The sequence below is a fragment of the Pollachius pollachius genome (genome assembly GCF_949987615.1).
Source record: "Pollachius pollachius genome assembly, chromosome: 2".
Taxonomy (NCBI): Eukaryota; Metazoa; Chordata; class Actinopteri; order Gadiformes; family Gadidae; genus Pollachius; species Pollachius pollachius.
In genome coordinates this window covers 39,655,999-39,679,027 of record NC_136935.1, presented here as the reverse complement: position 1 = coordinate 39,679,027, position 23,029 = coordinate 39,655,999, and the positions used below count along the sequence as shown (strand labels likewise).

The following is a 23,029-nucleotide window of genomic DNA, read 5'->3' as shown; positions in this document are numbered from 1 at the left end:
ACTGACAAACCAGAACCACTGACTAGTGATGAACACACAAATAAAATTGTGATGTCCGATTTTTTGTATGTTTGGAAGAAAAGTTATACATCTTACAATCAATCTGGGGGCATTACATAGTATAAATTAAGTCTAACTTCAAATGTACTGTAGAATAAAACATACAGTTTTACTTGACGTGTATTACGTTTCCGTGGGTGCTGTCAATATTTTGTCTTATCATTTTTTTTTTAATCATCAATGTCATAATGTTTATAATAACAACATTTAGGATTTAACTTATTTTTTGTAAGTGCCTTCTGTATCTAATCTGATTCTGAATGATGAGAATTCTGATTAAAATGAAGAACACTTAACAATCATAATAAATGTTGTCATATGGTCCGAAGTAATATTTGTTCAGACTTATCAGTAATTACATTACGTTATACTTTGGTTTCACATGTTCATCCGTTGTTGGAAAAAATATGCCTTTTTTTTAAAATCAGTTGGGAGAACAGACATGTCTACAGAAGGTAAAGCAAATCCAGTTCAATGCATTAATGTGACAGTGTTAATTAGACGTCATTCATGTATCATTGATTTTCTCCTTTTGACTTGTAACAAGATTAATACAGTAAAGAACAAATAATACTCTGCCTATAGAAATCTGCCTATATTTTCCATGTCTATACCAATAATAAAAGATGTAACAATTTTACCTATCATTAATTATGTTCCAGGTTAATGAACGGAAGCTCACATCTGAATAAAATAACGATTCTCTCAAGATTTATTTTCAATACAAATGATTATTCCTTTCATTTACCTGATACAGAAGGAAATGCAACACCACATTTGATGGTGCCTGGCATAGTACTGGAACATCAACCTCGACAACGGAAAGGAAACCCCTTCTGTTTTTAGCCTAAGTGCAACAGCTTCATAAATCAGACACTGAACATAAGATTGATCAACTTCAGTATTTTGTCTTACAAAACAATTAACCTTTAACCTTTTTAAACAAGTATTTTTCTGTGCGTAGGATGAGCTTTAGATGCTTATTAAAATGTAAACCACATTCAATAGAAGAAGTCTGTCAACATTTTGAGGCATCAGTGAGGAATGATGCCTCAAAATGAGCCCTGATACTAACGTGATAATGTGATAATGTTTCCCCCTGAACTAAACACCCTTTCTGAAGGGGAACTCGTAGCAGTATGTAAAGCATGTATAGTTGGCCAAGAAACACTGGAAGCGCATAACACAGCTGTGGCAAACTTTGTTCTACCCCACACAGGATTTGAGTTCAATTCATGGATATTAGCTACATCAGGATATATATTATGTGACAAAAACGACGTATGGTTTAAGTTTTATTAAGTTTGCTGGCCACCATACTGTACAATTAACAATGAATCTAGTCTGATAGAGTGGTTGCCTATTCAGACCTGGATAAACCTGGGTGACAATTTAAGTAAGTTTGGGCTAAGATGGTAATTACCTGTGCTTTAAGAGTAACTGCTTTTTTAACTGCTTTTGCAGTCTGGTCTCCTTTGTGTGGCTGAGGTGAAACACAAGCATTAGTAATGCACTAATGACATACATACTGGAAAGGTTCAGTTTGTCAGACAAAAGCCTTGTAATCAAGCGTGTGCCTATCATCCACATTAATAGAATAAAACTAACATTTAACTACAACGTCTGGAAGACAGTTTCCTCTCATCCACAGAATTCTCTATCTTTGGAGAAACCATAAGGCGTGTTAGACAAAGGAGAGAGAGGTTAAAATGACAAGGAATAAGAGGCTTCTTACAAGATGCGCACACACCTACACGCACACACACACACACACACACCTAGCCAACATCAAAGTGTTCATATCCACAATGGGCTAAATGCTCAAAGCACTGGAAGCACTGATAAAACTATTGTATGAAAACAAATAACTTGAAACGTGTTACTTATCTAAAGTAGCCCCACATAGACAACTTCAAAAACTGAATACGTCAATAAAAATAAGGCACTGAGCTCATTAAGCATGAAAGAAAACAAGATATGCTACTGTAATTTAGCACTTTTATTGATGACAAGGAATGGATGAAGAGGAATAGTCAAATCTTTTTTTTCCTATTGCAGTTTCTCAAAACGCCGCTTCTCTACGGGAACAGTAAAGCATTGTGTTTCATACGAGTGAACAAAGTCAATCAAATAGAATGCATTTTAGATGAATGAATAAGAAAGAAAAGTGCACACTTGTGTGCCCAGACAAGTGTTGAGGTAATGTGTGAAATACAGTATGTCAGAAAACGGGCAGAGTACAATCGTTCATACAGGAAGTATATTAAGAGAGGTATGTAATGAAAGACCATAACATGATAACGATGGAAGATACTGCAATTACAAAACAAGAAAGCGCTTGTTAAACGAAGCTCTGAATCAACTCGATAAGTAAATGATCAATTTAAAAAATATACATATAAAAAGGGAACACGATGATTTGGTGAATCTTGAAAAAAAAATAAAAAAGTATGTCACGAGAAGAGATCAGCATAAGGTCATTCTGGCAATAAACCCCACAAAATGAAAGCACTTGAATGCAACGGTTGGCGGAGGTTCGAATCGGAACGTCCCGAGCGATGGGAGATAAGACCGAGACGGAGGGATGGAGCAGATTTGCATCAAGAATACACGCACATATTCGTCATTATAAACCAACGCGTATCTGTACATGGTGCATATCATCCACTTGTGGCGTTCACTCAATTCAGTCCGATCATGACGTAACACGCTGGCCCGTCCACATAATAGACGAGAAAACAAGGCGCGTTGTAAACAGAAATCACCGAGGTATACTGGCGATAACAAGCGATGGACAATAGAAGGCTCTAGAAAAAAATAAAAAATAAAAGTGCATCACATTATGTCAAAATACCGAGATATATCTGAACATTAAAACAACACTCTAATAATAAACATCTGATATTCTTTTTTCTTTTTTTTTTCTCTCACTAGTGCAACAATAGACTTGATTAAAGAAAGACGTATGGGGTTAACCTGCAAGCAATCAAAGCTTTTAAACATCTAATCATTTTTCTGGCATCGACAGCAGAACACTTAAAGAAGGCAACTCAATGATTGATGCTTAAACACAAACATGCCAACATTATAGACATTGCTTCTTTTTTTGTGTATATATATATATATATATATATATATATATATATACCTATATATATATAAATAAATAAATAGCTGAATTATTATCTTTATCATTTCCTTAAATAATTTCGATCTCTATATGACTCTGATGCACATTTAATATAAAGTATCTATAATTCACAACTGCAATGTCAACACTACTGTAATACATAATATATTTTGTTTGTTGTTCCTTGCACTTTGAAGAGGCTGCTTACAGACTGCATCTGTAAACTGTATCTCTAGGAAAAGGTCATTTTTATGACTTTGATATAATACAAACCTCATAGGTTTAAGTTTCCCATAACTAACCACTTATGTACAGTTTTATGTCGTAGCGAAGGCAAGATTGTCTGAAACCAGAAAAGAAACGAGTGCAATGTGTTTTCCCGAGTGTGTCAAAGCCTTTCCGAAAAACAATTGTGCCTTTTTTCTTCTACCTCAAACGTACTGGAAATGTATCGACGACTCGCACACCACAACCTTACAAACTTTAAAAAGGCGAAAGCCAAAACGACCCAATCCACCCTAACACTTTAACTTGGTACGGTAACAAGTGAGAATACACAAGTAATGCGTTGGAGCGCACTCAACTCAATATTCTGTTGGCATCCAGAACCTTCTCCTGCACACTCTAACCAGACATGTTGGGGGGAATGGCCAGAGTTGAGCCTTCAGTTGGCCGAAGATGAGCTTTCAGACCAGAGTTGGTAAACAAATCTTCACAAGGCGTTGTACATGAATATATTGTACTTAATATTTGAAGAACAAGTGATTTAGAATGGATCCTGTTGGTCAAGTCACCAGTCATGGAATTCGTATCTACAATCTTTCATTGAAATGCTAGAACGTTACGCTAGGCTATGCTGATGGGGTTTAGGCAGTCACGATAGAGATACATGAGTTCACATGGCTTGGATTTGACATTTATATCCATGCAAGTGGACTGTCTTGAGGGCCAGCTTCCAGTGCCACTAGCCAATGTAGGTCATTAACACACTCCTCCATTAGATGGCGCTGGAGGATGTTCACAGACCACTTTCTCTCACACATAAAAAAAGAACTGAGGATGGCACCGTAAGAGTGTAGAACAACAGCATGGCGTATATAGTGATACAGAATAATACAAGAAGGGGCGACCTCATGATGCTCATTATAAAATGGGTTCTATAACGAGCACACTGTTGTTGTTGTTTTTCCACTAGTCTCTGCTCTATGCCTGTCATTACATCGCCGTTCATTTCACTTGAATAGCACACTGGAGAAAACACAGCAAATGAGCGTATTGCCACCGCAGTGAAGGGCACCGTTGATGTGATTTGCAGCCCTGTTCCAAGGATATCACATACTGCATATTTGATCATATCAGAGGACAAAAATAAATCAAAACAGAACAGTAAGGACAGATGAATGAACGCACAGTGGGGGTGCGGGGGGAAGGAACTATACATCTACACCCAAACCTTTTCAGAATACCATAGCAGGTCCATCAATGGTTTAACTAACGCCTTTTGTGTCAACCTATTTATTCTTTGGAACTTTCTCATCTTTAATGTCACAGGCGTACGCTCGTGTTTTCCTTGCTACGCGGTAGTCAGTGTGAGAAGGGGCGCTGTATGGTGATGGTTTCTGATCTAATAAAGAATAAACCTCCACACATATGCAAAGCAGGACACATTGGCAGCTGAAGAAGAAAAAAAAATGTATTGCTACCATAGCAACCATTCCATGCAGCGACGACAGGGGCTGTGGATGAAGACGGTCAGTGTGCTGGAAGCTCAACCTGGCTCCTCACGCCGTGCTTCAGAAGCGGCTTCAGAAGCTGTTCATCCTATCGAAAGTTGTCTATACTTGTTGTTATGAGCCAGGTGTGGCACAGGCCGGGTAACTTTGATCATCTGGCTATTCATTTGGTGAACTTGAGGTACACCGACTCTCAATCAATCAAAACAAAATCGGCAATCATACGACAAACACACGAGGATAAAGCCTTGTTGCGTTATGATGACATTGACTCAATAGTTTCTCTTGGGAAATCACAAAGCCTCGTTGCCAGATGTTGAGTCTTGCTCTGTTGTTATGCGTCCGTTGGCGTACGCTGTGAAACCAGATGATGACTCAGTAAGAGTCAAGCTAGCATTGAACTTGGTTTCTTCTGAAAGTCTTGGTTGGGAGCGGTGTGGAAACAGCCGTGGTTCTTAAGCCTGGCGACTACTACTTCTACAAAGGCCGGAATTGTCCAAGAGGGATGAGCAGATTCCAGTTTGTTGTCCAAAATGTTAGTGACTCGCGGTTGGCCCTGGCTGTGCTGTCTTCTGTTGCTAGCACGATAGCTTTTTTTTGTTGGTTTTGTTTCTCAGTTTTTCTTTTGTCTGTGGTCACTGTTGTTTCTGGATAATCTTTTCTTTAGAGAGATGTTTGAGCCTCATTGGCTCGGGCTCAACGAGTGTATCTGGGGGGTCGAGGAGGAGAAGGAGCAAAGCTTGTCCCTTGTGGAGACCCGTAGCTGAGCTAAAGGGTATGAGCGTAGGCCGTCTGCCCTCCTGCCGCGGAGCTAGTGGTGTTGGCGTAGGCTGACTGCCTTCCTGTAGGAGAGCTGGTGGTGTTAGCATAGGCTGTCCGCCTTAACGTGGAGAATCTTGGAGAAGCCCGGTCTCTTCTTCAGGGCCTGAAAAGAAGCAGGGTGGACGTGAAGAAAGTGTTGCGTTTCCAAACTTAATTAATACAAAGTGAAAACATTTGTATGAAATATTTCATCGTTGCTATATTTACATATTTCATTATTGCAATTACATACTATATTTAAAGTCTATCAAGTTCGACAAACTTCATAAGGAAATGAACTAAATATTAATCATCTGAAGATAGGTTGGAACTCTCCTTAGTCAGTGCATTATCTGCCCCTGTATGTATGATATCAAGCAACCACTTGTCAACAAAACAATTATTTATGGCTTCCATCCATTGAAGCTTAACTAAATGCTGAACTACTCCAAGTAACGATCTTAAACTCCTATCTCCAGCACGAAGGGGGTCATTTGTAGGGCTGTGAAGTGACCTGCAGCTTGTTCACCATCTCGTCAAACAGCTTCCTGGCCTCAGGGCTGTTGGGATCTTCAAAGTAGTCTTCGATGCCGATCTGGACCACAATGGACTTGAGGTTACGACACACGCCTACGTGACAACAAAAGAGAGCGTGGGAAGAAAACCGGGGAATGTGAAGATTTCATCAAATTAGAATGTGCAATCTTAAATGCTACTGCTATTCATGATAAGTCATATAAGGCATTTAGCAAAGCTTTCATCCAAAGATACTTCTAATGAGCAGGTAGGGTTTTTGGCTTCTTGCTCAAAGATGCATACAGATAGACTGGGACATTGGGGCAGGAATCTAGAGCGTTTTGACTGGGAGTCAATCACCTGAACCAATAGACTACCCTGCCTCAAATAAGTTAGCATTCACTGTAGGAATAAAAGCAAAGCTCAGAGTTTTTTTAAACATAGTTTATACAAGAGAGAGTATAAAATCTCCCTTCGTAATAGCAGTAGTAGTAGTAGAAGTAGTAGTAGTATAATTGGTATCAGTAGTAGTACTAGTAGTAGTAGTAGTAGTAGTAGTATTATTAGTAGAAGTGGTCTTAGTTGTATTGGTAGTTTAAGTAGTAGTAGTAGCAGTATTGGTAGCAGTGGTAGTAGTAGCAGTAGTAGTATTAGTAGTAGTAGTATTGGTAGTAGCAGTAGTAGTAGTAGTATTAGTAGTAGTAGTGGTATTAGTTGTATTGGTAGTTTAAGTAGTAGTAGCAGAAGTATTGGTAGCAGTGGTAGTAGTAGTATTGGTAGTAGCAGTAGTAGTAGTAGTATTAGTAGTAGTAGTGGTATTAGTTGTATTGGTAGTTTAAGTAGTAGTAGTATTGGTAGCAGTGGTAGTAGTAGTATTGGTAGTAGCAGTAGTATTAGTAGTAGTAGTGGAATTAGTTGTATTGGTAGTTTAAGTAGTAGTAGTAGTAGTATGGTAGCAGTGGTAGTAGTAGTATTGGTAGTAGCAGTAGTAGTAGCAGTGTATTCAACTCACTGTTGAAGTGCAGTAGGGCCTTGGGCGTGACCGGCGTGGAGGTGAGGACCAGCATCTCCAGGCCCTTGAGGCCCTCCCTGCAGACCTCGGCAGCCACCTCCTGGTTGATCTCGCTGACGTGGTCCAGCTCCAGCACCTGCAGACGCATGCAGTTCCTGGCTGTCGGGGGAGAGGGCCGTGGGAGGAGAATATGTGGGGGGAGAGATAGTGAAAGTAAAGAGTGAAAGTGAAACCAAAACCAATATCAAGATTTGATCATCTTGATATTATGTTCAAAAGTGTAATAGCAATACCTTTAGTGAGAAGCTGTTACAAATTCAAATTCAATAATCAGTCGATCAATTACCTTTCCTTGTCTCTAACTTGACAATAAATCAAGGTTATTATGAGGGATGAAATAGCATATGTTTTGCATTAAATTTACTGGATGTAGGATAGTCAAGGGTTTACTGTGAATTGACTAGACCTGTCAAACACAAATGTGTGAAGAATGAATGCAAACCACATAAGACAATGGTTTCATAATGGTCCCTTTGAATATTAAAAGCTGAAGGATGAATAACAAATTATTACAACGCATTAATTATCAACAGAGAAGTATGAAACTAAATGTGAGGGATGTCAACGCATTCTACTGCATAAACAGTTAGAGCTACCACTAATAAGCTTCAACTTCGATAACGTATCGTAATGTTGACGTTTCGCCGTTAAAAGTAGGGTAGACAATTTATTTGAGAGGCATTGTTATTACCAGTAGTCATATATTTTTTGATCATCCTACATCCCAACAACACTCATAAATTAACTGTTCTGACAAAAATCTGTAGCAGTCGCAGGCCTGTAATAAGCCTGTCCAATTATTGAATTTGGCCTAAATGAAATTATTTGATGCTTTACTTGTCTACCTGTCAACCTGCTTAGACAGGCTACATGCACGTATTCTGCCTCTGCGCTCATTGCGAATGACAGAAGTCTTCCACCAGGATAGGCTGACCCCTTGCTGAAGTTCGCGAGCGAGTCACCTGTTTTGGGGGAGTGGCTTTGAAGTGAGGCCTGTTTTTTTTTTTTCATGAATCGACTTGTGTGATGACAGTGATGACACATACCCAGAGAGGCCAGGCCCTGGATGCCACATCCGGCCCCGCCAACGCCCAGAGCCCGGAGGTGAGGCCAGCACCGTCCTATGGTCTGAAGACATCGGTTGCTGAAGCGAGCCGGCTGTTGGCTGGGAGACAACACAGACTGTGGATTATGTACTGGAGTAGAATAGCTGTTTATACATTTACCAACTACAGTTGACCTAGTGTCGTGACACATTTTTTAGACTCCATGACTAAAGGTACTGCAAGATGCCACAAACCCCTCATTCCCCACTTGAAAAAAAAAAACTGTATTCTGTGCTAAAAGTTTGCTAAAAATAGAAATGACTCAATTGCGGAATTAGCAACCAACAATGGAAATAACAATGTTATGATTGTTATAATAACAGTTGGAGGATCATTTGGTTGGACCTGAGATATGAAAAACAAAAGAGTTGATTCATTAGTCACACCTGCACCTCCCGCCTCCACACATACATCATTCATCACCAAAGGTATTGTTTCAGTTGAATCCACATGAAATATCAAAGGCAACAGTGGCAGGCCCAGCTACACGCTGCTACATTCTCTGCTCCTTCTCTCACCATGGGTGTAGTGGCGCCACCTGCAGGGAGATGATGTCTCTGCAGCCGGCTCCCAAAGCCCAGATCACCTCCTGACCCACCGGGTCCGTGGCACTCCTGGTAGGAAGGAAGGTGAGGGTTTAAACATCCCATCCATACAAGGGATGCTTCACGACAGCTTTATGCAGGTGGTTATCTTCGGTACTGAATTGCTCAGCGCTCAACCTTTCTAAAATATGTGTTCTCAATTGTGTGAGAGTTAAATGGATCCAAGGACCACAGAAGGCCGGGGTTAGTTACTGTGACTGCATGCCCTGAGTTTTCATGCTAGCTGCGACTTTCTCCTGGAATAAGCTAAGGGGCCGATGCCTGCTTCATGACAGAATAAAACGAAGAGTTGAACTTGGAGAGTTGGGGGTCTTCCTAGGAGCTTCCTGATGGGGGTACAATCTACTGTGGGTCCAACAACTAGTGATATTAAATGATATGGGATGTAGTCAAATGTTTTCTGCTGTAATGTAATGTATTCATGTCTATTTATATAATGTAATTGAATAATATGCAGTGCAGTAACGTTGCATAATATCACTTGATGTGATGCATGGATGTATGACGTAATATAATGTAAGTCATCCAATGCAGTGTAATAGCATCAGCTCAATCAGGGTGGGGACAGCTTGATGAATGAATGGACATTACCAGGAGTAGCCTACCTGTAGGTGACAGCCTGCAGGGCTCTGCAGTAGCAGCTGGCCAGCCAGAGGGAGCGGTCGGTCAGCAGGTTGGGACAGTGAGATACCTTCAGGATCAGCAGGTTGCTGCCTGTGGCCTTCAGCAGGGCCTCCAGGCCGTCCTCCAGACTGCCTCTGATTGGGGGAAGAAGAGAGAGCATGCATGGGCCCACACCAGAGTTATGACACACACAACCGCCGCCACACACACACACCCACACACGTAAACACACACACGCACTCAGGGGATCACCCACACATGCAACCACACACACACACACACACACACACACACACACACACACACACACACACACACACAGACAAACACACACAGGTACACGCACACAAGGAATAACCCACACACGTAGAAAAACACACCACTCAAGGAATCACCCACACACGCCACCGCACACGCATGCACACATACACGCACACAAGGAATAACTCACACACACAGACACGCAAGCACGCACACACCCCCAATGCAACATACACGTACATAAACATGCAAGCAACAACACACAGACGTGCAGGCGCATACACAAACCCCTGTTCACTAAACAATACATTAGACATATTAATTATTTATGCATGCACATTGAATGTTTACATACATACATATTTAATAATATGCATTTGCATCTCAGGAAAATATACACTTACATAATCACAATCAGCCTCACGGTCAGAGCCAACCCAGGCAGACCTGAACATTCATACAGCTCAGACCAGACCGGCCCAGGTCTAGGGCCACCGGTCTTACCGTGTGCTTTTCAGGTACTCCTCCTTTGTCTCCTTCTTGCCCCTGGGTCTGGGCTTGAGGTTTTGCAGGATCAGAGAGTGGGTCTGTGTGCACCACTGAGACAGGGTGCCGAGGAACTGATGGGGAGACACAAACACACAAAAACACAAGCCCAAATCACGCAAGACTTCAGTATCCACACTGTAGATACTGATGAAACTAATACTTCTTTACTGCTAACTATCTCTACCAGGAAGATTGTATCTGTATGCATTTGTTGTATTATACTATGTTGTCGGGGTCTTGTCTCATTTAATTGAGCGGGTGACTGAATTAACAGATTTTCTGTTTTCATTTGTTTTCGCATTGCTTTCGTTGAATGTGTGCCCCAGGAAGACTATTCGACTGCAGTATCCATTAAGAATCCCCATGAGTCAACCGATTGGTCTTTATGTACCATATAACACATTGAAATTCATCATCCCTACAAATCAACATAAAAAAAATGACTCTGACGAGGAAAGCGACTGAGGGAGAACCAGGAAGCTGTCGCCCCCCCGCAAAGGAGCGGGGCCTCCTTGCGGGGGCCGTGGAGCGGGCCCATCACCTTTGAAGAGATGCGGGTGTTCTCCAGCAGCACGCGGGTCCACACCGCCGGGTGGCGCGCCACGAACCTCCAGTCGCGGCACACCTCGGCGGCCTGCAGCAGGGTCTTGGTGTCCAGGTAGGTGAAGATGCAGAAGAGGGCCGCCCGCATCTTCAGGATCTCCGGGCTGATCACCTCGTTGGACTTGCCGGGACTCCTCTCGTGGCGGCAGGGCCGGTTGTAGCCGCCTTCCGACCGCCCTGTGGGGGGGTGGGGTCTTTAGTGCTCGCCGGACTTGATTTAATACCCTAACACCCATGATGCAATTGACACCACTGTTGAATATAAACCACTGATTGGTTCAGTAATTTTTGTCAGCATCGCCTGGAAGACAGATTTCTCTGACAAATTTAGTTACTGCAAAAAAAAGGACATTACATTATACATTATGTAATATATCGGCTGTATTCGAGTACCAACTACTAAAGGGAATCTATGAACCTTGCTTGTACACAGGGATATTCATACCCAGCAATCCACTCCTTTGTAACCTTCAACATAAAAAAAAAATGTAAAAAAAAATCAAAGTATATTCCCAAATCAAGTAAACAAAGCATACAGTCTATTATGTAAGGGCTGGACTCATTTTTCATTGGGCGAGATCCAAAATGAATCATGAAACAATTTCCATTTCCGAAAAAGGCCGTTGTGATCAATAAAGTGGCTTGGAGAAAACCCCTAAAAATCTGTGCATCCTGTGACACACACTGCCAAATCATTCACAGATGAAGCATGCAGGCAAGCTGTGTTCAACCGACGTAGTGAAAGTGTCGGATTTGTAGTTTGACACCATCTGACAAAGGTTGGCAAGCACCGGCAGCAATATGGACGACGGCGTCACAGCACCGGAATAGCAGCACACATCTGTGAGGGCCATCTATTGGAATGTACAGGACATACTGACTAGGGTACAAGTGAGAACACGTTTGTTATTGACTCAAATTGTCCTGCTAGTATAGCTACATGGCATTGGCAAGTGGTTGCTAAGCGAAAAACACTGTGAGGAGAAAGAGACCAAGATACAGCAGGGTGCTATCAAATGTTGACTGCAAGAGACAAAGCATGATATTGGAGTTGGAAATGGACAGTCTGTGCCTGTACGTGAAATGTCCCTTGAATCAGAAAACAATTGCTCCGGGAACAAAGCATACGTTTTGCTTGAAGCATCCGAGAGGCGTGTGGTTATGTGATGCAGATGGCTATATGTAATTAAAATGCAATAAAGAAACTCAATGATAGATTCTTTATGAAAATGAAGCCAAAAATTACCACATTCTTAATTTAGGCCAGTTAAAATATTGCAATAACAGTAAAGTGCTATAAGCACCAAATCATTCAGACATTACGCAAACAATAAATGTCTTCACTAGACCTGCATGCCTCCAATAGAGCTGAATGTCCCCAGTAGACCTAAATGTCTCCAATAGACCTGATAGTCTCCACTAGACCTGCATGTATCCTAGACCTGAATGTCTTCAGTAGACCTGAATGTCTCCTACACCTGAATCTCTCCACTAGACCTGAATGTCTCCAGTAGACCTGAATGTCTTCAGTAGACCTGATAGTCTCCACTAGACCTGATAGTCTCCACAAGACCTGAATGTCTCCACTATACCAGGATGTCTCCTAGACCTGAATGTCTCCAGTAGACCTGAACGTCTCCAGTAGAACGGAACGTCTCGACTAGACCTGAATGTCTCCGGTAGAACCTGAATCTCTCCACACTAGACCTGGATGTCTCCAGTACACCTGCATACCTCCAGTAGACCTGAACGTCTCCAGTAGACCTGAACGTCTCCAGTAGACCTGCATGTCTCCAGTAGACCATCATGTCTCCAGTAGACCTGAATGTCTCCAGTAGACCTGAACGTCTCCAGTAGACCTGAACGTCTCCAGTAGACCTGAATGTCTTCAGTAGACCTGAATGTCTCCTACACCTGAATCTCTCCACTAGACCTGAATGTCTCCAGTAGACCTGAATGTCTCCAGTAGCCCTGAATGTCTCCGGTAGAACCTGAATCTCTCCACACTAGACCTGGATGTCTCCAGTACACCTGCATACCTCCAGTAGACCTGAACGTCTCCAGTAGACCTGAACGTCTCCAGTAGACCTGCATGTCTCCAGTAGACCATCATGTCTCCAGTAGACCTGAATCCCTCCACTAGTCCTGAATCCCTCGACTAGTCCAAAATCCCTCCACTAGTCCTGAATCCCTCCACTAGTCCTGAATCCCTCCACTAGTCCTGAATCCCTCCACTAGTCCTGAATCCCTCCACTAGTCCTGAATCCCTCCACTAGTCCTGAATGTCTCCAGTAGCCCCTAGTGTCTCCACGCCGGTGGTCCCTCACCTGAGCTGTGGCGGTACCGTCGGTGGTGCGGGTGGGGGGCGGCCGACTGCTGCACCTCGGCCACAGCCCGGCCGCGGTCCTGCTCCCACGTCTCCTCCGACTCGGTGGTCCTGGAGCCCACGTCCGACACGTCCCCCTCCTCGCCCTCCGTGCTGTTGCGGTACGGCCGCCGCTGCCAGTTCTGGATGGCCTGCTTACGGAGACCCCAGCTCCTCGAGCCTACCCCTCCTCCACCTCCTCCACCTCCTCCTCCTCCACCTCCTCCTCCTCCTCCACCTCCTCCACAACCTCCCCCGCCAGGGGAGCGCTCGTAGCCGCCCTCCCCCATGCGACACTGGACGTGGTAGTACTGGGACTCGGGACACTCATCCATGGGGTGCATCTCCACGCTGTCACTGTCGTAGCCCCCCGAGCCCTGGGACACAGACTTCACCCGGCCCGACACCCTGAGCAGGAGGAGGAGGAGGAGGAGGAGGAGGTGTGTGTGGGGGAGAAAAAAGACACGTCCAACGATGACAACACATGTTTTTAAAGCCATTGATTCCAAATAAAATGGGCATACAGCTAGCATTGCCTTTTAACAATATAACCCATCATTTACAGATCAGAACATGACACTGCACACCTGGGGGCAAAACTGTGTGTCACTTTGGGACTTCCTGATCTCAAAGCACTGCATTTGTTTCAATATGTCTAAACTTTGTACTGATAAGTCTAACACATGATACGCAGGCATTATACATGACCCCTGGTTCATTCCATGTATTGTTCTCCGCTGAAGAAACATAACTGTATCCCATTTTGTAGGATTCAACTTTTGTTCAAAACATTTCAGAGTTTTTAAAATAAATAATTAACCAAATCAATGTGAAATCTCAGATAGCAGCCGTGTGAGGGGAAGCAGTTGAGGAGAAAAAAACACAATCTTCTTCACAGCTCTGGAAGTGTGAAGAGAAAGTACTAACGTTTCCTCCTGTGGTGTCAGCTGAACAGACGGGGTAATACCTAAGTGTACGGGATAATGAAACTAATTGTACATGGAAAACAATCTTAATTTATCAAACAAATACTGTCCAAGATCGATTCAACTAATCAATACTAACATATGCTACTGATGATACTACATGATATCAGTCCACATAAGACAGAAGACCCTTTTCAATAGAACTACAGAGAAAAAGCTTTTTTACTACAAATGGGACACATCTTTTGACCAGACATTCCCTTTAAAAAGGTAGAAAGTGCTTTCTTATTCCTTTATCTCTGCCACAGCAAAAGTAGCAGTTACATAACAGGGGGGGAAGTCTTACACTTCTTCTTCCACGACTTTTATTTGCACCTATAAATTAAACTCACCACAAAGACCTTTTGTGACCTCAACTCATTACAGATGACATTGAGGAAGAACCTCACATACCTTGACCTTTATGCATTTTAGAAGACATTATTTTAAACTATTACTACTAAATCATGAGCCCAAAGCCCTGGCTAGAAATCAAGAGCAAAATATATATTTTTCTTCATGTTAACGATGCATGATGACATAATCCAACATCATTTAACTTTAGACTGAGGTTTGAAATACATGTGATCATAACAAGAACTCCATGCTGCGTATCGCTAAGAAACATTTATGGCAACGTTTATGAGTGCTAGAACGACACGGCCTTGACCTAGGCCAAGATGGAACAGCAAGGTAGTTATTATGGGATGTGTGGGTCGATAGGCATGTGTAGTAGTGCAGGCACTTGTCCAACACAGCCCTTGTCCCATTAGGGGGCGTAAGCTGCATTTGTAATGTGCGGAAACTGGGTTATTACAGGGAGTTAAAGCATAATGGGTTTGGGGTATGGAAAATGGGGGAAGAGCCAGATATTAGCGAATGTCCTCAGTTGGTCGAGATTTCAGGGAAAAACCAGCATCTATTTTATAGGATGAATTTTGATTGATCATCATTAATTCAATCATCAAGTACAAATAATCCACATCATGATATTTACCTAAATTCATGGCTATTGACCACATCTTCATTTATCCTACTTAAAACATCTGCCAATACTGGATCCAAGTTACTTCCACTAGTGATACATTTGAAAACCACGGAATTATCAGCATTGGATCAATCGGCAAGCTAGCTGTTCGTTATCGTTAGAGATCAATCAGCAACATTTCGCAGAGGGATTCGGGAGAACATACCAACAAAAACACCAGAACTGTGTCTAATCTCAGAGTGAGGATGGATGTTCATGGATCAACTGAAATGTAGCATCACTATTCCTTATTCTGTTGCACAAATAATAATAATAGTTATTAATAATAATAATCTAGCAGAGACACGCCAGTACATCCACATGAGGCTGTGAAGATCACATGAGCACTTTGACATGTGCATGCATTCAGCGGTTAAACCAGTCGGAGGAAAAATGACAGTGACTGAGGGCTTAAGGGCGAGACGTTAAGACATAATCGATTAAGTCCACAGGCTGAACACCTGCCTCTCCACAACGTGTGGACTGAGAGGAATCAACGTCATGGACATGTTTTATCTGTTCCCGGGGACACAGACACCCGTTCTGACCGGATGGCGCTTATCCAAACGGGCCTAGGGAGAAGTGCTACTAATGGACAATGTTCTCTTTGGCCTTCAACCCCCTTCAGCCTTTGGTGTGTGAGTCACTGCACTCACACACACACACACACACACTCACACAGTGGATACACGGTCCACTCAGCGGTCTTGGACCCTGGAAGAAGACGAACTGACGCCTCGGGATATTAACCCTTCAGATACCAAACAAGAACACACACACCAGTGTGGAGCTCTTATGAGTTGGAAATATACATTCAGAAGAACCTAGTAAAACATTTAAAGAGCAGAGTTTGAATAAGTTGAACCACTTAAAAGAACATATATGTATAGGAATGGAGCGTGGGCAAGTTGACAGCCTCTCAAAAATGGTTAGGATGGAGTAAGCTGAAAACCTTGAAAATATTATCAGGATGTTTAGGTTCCTTAGTTGAATACCTTGAACAACAATTCTAAGAATGAAGCATGACTTGATGGGAGAGCATCTCCAAAATATGTTAGGATGGTGAGTGAGGATGATACACACAAATAGACCTGGGATATACTACAGTGTGAGTGAGAGAGGGTACGTGGGCTGCGTCTTACCCGGTGCTGGGTGACGAGCGTCTGTCTGATACCTGGTACATGCCTCTGGTGCTCCCGGACATGCTGGAGTTCCTCTGAAAACATAGCCAAGACCCAGCGCACGCGTTAGTCAGACGGGCCTGCACAGACACAATCATCATAGCGGTGTGGTTAATGGATCGTATCAGAGTGTATTGACACTACTTTGTCTTAATGGGATCTCATTTTCATTCAAGATTATTGTGTTCATTGATGTTTTTACAAATTTGTTGGCGTAGTTTGTGTCTTATGTGTAGACCCCAAGACACCCAGTTGACAGCGTTTTAACCTAATGGGGATCCTTTGATAAACCAATAATATATGAATAATAACCTCAGAGAATTTTGAGGGTGAAAGTCTCTCGTTCACTGTAACGTCCGACAACAAGATATCTGACAATTAAACGTCAATCATTTAAAAATGTTATTCAGAGTCAGATAACAGTAATGAGATCGTACAACAATTAAATGGAATTATACTTTGTATTGTTTCCTGTCCCAAACAGAGCAGCAAGAACAGTTGGTTTCTATTTGGACTGTGATCTCAAAGTTTCCTTTCCTTCGTACTACATCTGAAAAAACACCCTGTTGTACTTCAAAGCTGGACCCTCATCTTCTTCCACCTTTCACCCAGTGAAATACACCGTCTTCCAGTGCTATCAATGCTATCTCCCAGTATGGGCCTTCCATGGGAAGAAAGGATCCACTCTCTATTGCATCTGGGACACTCTGGATAAAAGCATCCACGACCAAATGGCCCAAATCATTTAACGTGATTATATCATCTCAATTTCTTCTTTATTGAAACGTGTCTCCATGGAAATGGAGTTGCCCCGGCAGATGGAGATGGAGCCAAGGCTGGGAATGCTGAGGAGAGGAGTGAGGAGAAGGTTCAGGTCTTTAAGTGTTCCACCCGCAGGTAGTGAGCACGTCTGCTGTGTGATACGCTCGCTGGCGCGGTCGGACTGTGAGTGAGAGAGCACTTTTGATGGCTTTGTACGACAATTAAAAGGAGGAGCTCTAAATGAAATGTGCTTCAGGGTACACCTTTTTTATCAATTAATTTACAAATAAATAATGATATTCCCAATAATATCTATTTATAATATTTTCTAAATAGTGTGTTTCTTTCCTTTTCAATTTGACAGAGTTTTAAGGCATTAACAAGCAAATTAGGACTCAAGGCTAAAGACTGCCTGTTTCTCTTATTCATTCATTTTGAGGTGAAGTATTTATGTAAATGTTATCAATGTTCATACAAGGCGGCAGCTTTACCACTTCAAATCAGTGGCTTTTAATGAAACCTGCACAGTCGCCTGATAAACCTGATTTGTTCACTTCATGAACTAATCAGATGCAATGACCTAAACTTCAGCCGAGGGCCAAAACAATTACCAATTAGTAGGCCCAGTAGACAAGCTGTCTACAAGTCTATTATGGCCTGTCCTTGAATGTACTACAGGGTCCTAAATCAATAGAATCAATGCATTATTTAACAGACACAGCTACTACTATTTGATACATTTGAAAGCTTGGCCACAAAACAAATCGTTCAATCTGCCAAAAACGACAAATACTACAAAAACTTTTTTGTCTGCGATGCTCTGTCAACCTTTGTGTTTAAAACTCGACAGGCTTCAATGTGAACAATCAAAATTGGCATATCAGCACGACTCGTAGTGGCATCCATTGGGATCCATTGTGTTAAACACAGAACAAAATCTAAAACCCAATTTTCCGCCGTGTGTTGTCAATCTTCTACGTGATGCTACCCGTAGAGGGCCCGCTTTACATGACTGAAGCTCTACTGTAACCGACTCAGACTCAGGCCACGAGGGGATCTGTAACCCACTGCTCTTCTCCAAACAGAACTAACGTGATGTTTAGGCTAGAAGGTAGAGGAGAGTGCACTGTGGCCGATTAAGTTCATCTAGAGATAAAATACATGACTACAGCCCTACAACAGACATTGGGGTTTGAACGAAGTACCTTGCAGCTTGATTTGTCCCAAGCCATGAACTTTATTCGACACTATTTAGGGAACAAGTTCAGATGGATTACAGACACTAGTAATCCCCCCAGAAATCAATCAGGGTGACATGTATTGGTCGCAAAAACAAGCCACACCGTGTTTTCTGCACCATGTGCAGGAAAATCTGATGACAATGAAAACCCTAACCCAATGCATCATGGGATATAATGTGGGAAAATGTAGCCAGCTGTTCACTTCTTTTACTGTGCCTTATGGGTATGAAGCAGCGCATAACACAGAAAACCAAAATTGCAGACCAAATGGCAGTACGCCCTTACTACTGCCTTACACAGGGCACAGAAGAGGAGAGCCGAGATCGACCGGCATGGGTTTCAATTATCTTCTTCTTAAGCTGACCTGCCGTCCGTTGCCCTTTGACCCCTGGAAGCTGCAGCGGCCCAGGCTGCCGTTGGGCGTGCTGCCGCAGCTGCTGATGATCTGCAGCTGCTTCTCGGCGCGGTCGGCGCGGTCCAGCAGCTCCTCGATGAACTGCTGCAGGCGCACCTTGGCGTTGGCCTCGCGTGCGGCCGTCTCCTGCAGGAACTGGTCGATCTGGGCCACCTCCCTGCAGAGGGCGGAAGGACGCCTCTTACACTGGGGAAATAAACGGTGTGTTGTTGTGTGTTGTCATCACTCCATTGTGGTCTGCTGCGTGTTGTTTGTGGGGATGTTAAGGAACTGGTACATTTTGGACAACCTCCCTGAAAGTGTAGGAGTTAGATAAATGGAAGTTTTGTTTTACGGTTAGGAACAAAGACTGCATTGTTACGAAACAGGGACATGTATCTATCTATCTATCGGTCTATCCATCTATCTATCCAGATATCTGTCTGTCTGCCTTTGTTAATCCACAAATGGTGGTATCTGTGAGCTGTTTCGGGGACATTTGTGGTGTGAAACAAATACTTGAAAGATACTGAGTCAGACTCTTAAATATAGTCTTAAAATGAGGTGACTGGGGTTTTCGAATCAGTCTTAAGAAGTCTGTACTGTTAAACACAGAATACAAAAAGGGTTAGCCTCTGCATTCTGTAGAAGTACACAAATCAGTGTGCTTGACGGGAACTCCAAAATAACATGTTTTGCTGTGTTGGTTCAAGGTCTGATAATAACTGCGCTCCTTAAACTCATAAACAAGCCATGAAAAGAAACACAACTCAACCAGCTGGAAACGTTCAGAACAAACATTGTAATAGCAGTAGTACAGATAAGAGACCACATGCACCGACAATAACAATATACAAACAATATCAAACAACATCGACCTCAGACCAACACGGAAATCCGTCCTAATACATCAACACTCAACAAGCTTGCACTTTATATAAAACACAATCATGTTTCCCCTACAAATCAACCCCACCGCCAAAACCCTCTCCATCTCTCCAATCTCTTTATAGTCCTCAAGTACATCTTCAACCCAACTTCTTCCAAAGGAAGCACATTCTACTATCCTCTGGAGGAGGGAGGACCCCCACTCCCACCCACATGTCTGTTTGTAGATGCAGCCTGTAAACACAGGCCCGGCCGTCATACTCCTTCCTGTAGCTGGCTGTGCTCAGGAGAAGGAGGCCTGCCGCTATGCCTCATCCCCACCGGAACAGACCAGGAGGGAGGGACTCTTGAAGGCAGGCTCGCCAGACGTCCGTCTAGACCTGACTATCTACGGGGTCAGTCACGGAAACTGGGACACCGGAGCCGAAATTCATATTTTAAGTTGCTCCGTTTACAACAATTAAATCTGATAATATTCTCTATATTCTGTGGTGAATATAAGACGGGAATTCATATTGAGTAGAATCGTTTGTCCGAAATATGTTTGGATGCTGAGCATAATTGCTGCCTATTAGAGGAGCCATTTCTAATGCAAGCTGAAGCCTCTAAAGCCTTCAAGGCTTTAGACAATAAGGCCAGCCGTACTGAATTTAAATAATTTCCCCTTTGCCAGAGTCCTAAATATACAACCAAAGCGGAAACCTTTTTCTCTTGCCCATTAGAATGGCTTGTCAGGGGACCAGCAAACAGAGGCTTTTAGATAGAGACTTTCACTGTTGTATGAACATCTTCTGAGTGTGTGGTGGTACGGTCCCAGAGACACACTGCAATTTTCTTTCCGGTCCCAAGATGAAAGACTTGAAGAAACCCCTCCCTTGCACATTTAGAAAAAATACAGTAGAAACCATAGAGGGCTGAGAGTATAGAGAGAAAATCAGATTTTCTCTTTGACATAACAATGAGATACAGGAAAGGGGAAGCTCAAATCAGGGAGCTCAAAGCAACACACTGGAAACAGTGTCAAGGATGGGCTTCACCGCTGATAAACACACGTTGGCAGCTGTGTGCACACAGCAACACATAAGAGGTGGGAGATAAACGCTTGAAGGATTTCACATTTCAACACCTCAGAGACACACACACACACACACACACACACACACACACACACACACACACACACACACACACACACACACACACACGAGGAGCAGGAAGCCAACACGTTCCCCTGGAGATAAATGTGTGCTATTTCCCAGTGAAGATGTGGGTACAAATCTTGCAGAGGAAGTACGGCGGTAGCTCTACGATGGGGCGTCCTGTGCTAACACAATGTTCTAGATGGGTGAAGGAGAGGCTGACCCGGCAGACAAGAAAGAGCGATCACGAATAGCAAAGGAGCCAACGTTACAGCAATGAAGGGACATGCTTGGGTCAAAATTTCACCCAAATTGCATAATTGGGCTCAACATAGACATTACAAGTCAAGTCAAATAACTATTGCTGTTGCTGCATTCATCACCCTAAATAGCTAGTATTGCTGTATTACACCATTACTTACCTAAAGTATGTCCATATTTTAACAACTAGCTTGAAAAAGAAATGACATAGGGTTGCTTTGTAGTTTGAACCTCCAAATAAATCAACAGATTTTTGGTCCATTTCTCCTATTGGAAATTAAAGGATTAAAGCCTGTCAAGATCGCTCTTTTGAGTCATCCAAATGCCTGGCAGCCAAAAAACATGAAGTATTTAATTAAAATAGGAAAACAATTACACATCAAAGTTTGACGTCACCTGGTGGCCACGACGGACAGCTGGTATTTCCCAGAGTTCTCTCCCTGGCAGACGAGATGAATGACCCCTGACCTTTTGAAGAGCCGTCTTTAAATGTTAATCAACCTCCCTCGACTACATCCCCTCAGTCGCCATCGTTACCGCCGTTCATTCAAAAATGACTCCTGATTAATATTCATGAGCTCACAAGGACGATAGCGGCGTCTACCACAGACAGTGGTTTGGTGCGTTTTAAAAACACAGCGCAGTCCTTGTTCTGACCAGACTGCGTCAGTAAGGCCCCTGGGAACTATGCTGTTACGATCGACAGCACAGCTCCACACAATCAAACATATGCAACATGCCACAGCTGTATGGGCCAAACGCTAGCTAAACAAGGGGCGGATAGTGGGGGGACGATGGCGTCTTATCCCCCGCTGGAAGGCACCGGGTTCGATCACTGATGTCCTTCAATGAGACGCCTAACCTCCCGCCCATGCCTTAATGTTGTGTATTTGTATTCATTGTGTGTCGTTTGGGAAAGGAGCGTCTGTTAAATGACAATGGGCTGCGTAGTAAAATACTCTCGGCTACACCCAGGCTGCCGCTTGAAGCTGGAGTGACGGATCACCAACTGAAAGGATGAAAGAGAGATAAGAGAGTCGAGAGAGGACAAAGCAAACATTGGGATCCCGACGGAGGACAAAGAGCACAGCAAGGACACACACACACAAATAACGGATGTTTTTTTTGCAGAGTTGTTGAACACAATATGGACGCCAGACAGAAAACAACCCTGTCACTTATTCATCACCCTCCATTTGAAAATATGTGTACTGCTTAGGGTGTATTTGGGCAGTGACTATAGATTATATTCAAAGCTTTTAATCTCACTGAAAGGATCAGCAAATAACCTCTTTATGCATATTTAGGGTACTAGAGGCAGCTAGTCTTAGGCTGTTCTCAGACAAAAGTCTTGTTCAATTGTGGTCGTAATTACTGTAAACATACAACCGTACATTTTCTATTTATTTAGTCATTGATGCTGTCCCCATTCATAGAAGCTGCAAAAGTTGTAGGAATGGATAAATAAATGATACATACTAAATAGTGTCTAATGGATTCAGTAAACATACCAAAAGAAATGCATGGTGTTAATGACAGCCATCTTTTCATGTTTTGGCGGCCTCATTTTGATTAGCTAATGCCTTCTCTTTGAAGGGGGGAACGTCGTTCAGCATAATATCTAAAGAGGGGCAGAAATCTGGCCTCCTTGTGCGGGTTGGCTGCAGTTCCACGCCGCACTCTGAATTAAATACAGAGAAAAGCAGAAAGGTCACATTTCCTTTTATTTTGGGGACCATGCCGTTT

The 23,029-nt window shown here is 42.9% G+C and overlaps 1 protein-coding gene across 1 annotated transcript in view; it reads right to left on the bottom strand.

The window, feature by feature from the left end:
• Nucleotides 1-3,310: 3,310 nt before the first annotated feature.
• fbxo41 (F-box protein 41) overlaps nucleotides 3,311-23,029 on the bottom strand; it is a 24,372-nt gene continuing 4,653 nt past the window's right edge. The window contains exons 3-14 of the mRNA XM_079730560.1: nucleotides 18,966-19,173; nucleotides 16,560-16,633; nucleotides 13,673-13,833; nucleotides 13,388-13,606; nucleotides 10,999-11,237; nucleotides 10,413-10,528; nucleotides 9,629-9,781; nucleotides 8,937-9,032; nucleotides 8,359-8,477; nucleotides 7,253-7,411; nucleotides 6,239-6,354; nucleotides 3,311-5,848 (exon numbers count right to left, since the gene is read on the bottom strand). Coding sequence (XP_079586686.1) covers nucleotides 5,786-5,848; nucleotides 6,239-6,354; nucleotides 7,253-7,411; nucleotides 8,359-8,477; nucleotides 8,937-9,032; nucleotides 9,629-9,781; nucleotides 10,413-10,528; nucleotides 10,999-11,237; nucleotides 13,388-13,606; nucleotides 13,673-13,833; nucleotides 16,560-16,633; nucleotides 18,966-19,173 — 1,723 coding nt within the window. The 3' untranslated portion in view covers nucleotides 3,311-5,785. The remainder of the gene's footprint in view (nucleotides 5,849-6,238; nucleotides 6,355-7,252; nucleotides 7,412-8,358; nucleotides 8,478-8,936; nucleotides 9,033-9,628; nucleotides 9,782-10,412; nucleotides 10,529-10,998; nucleotides 11,238-13,387; nucleotides 13,607-13,672; nucleotides 13,834-16,559; nucleotides 16,634-18,965; nucleotides 19,174-23,029) is intronic.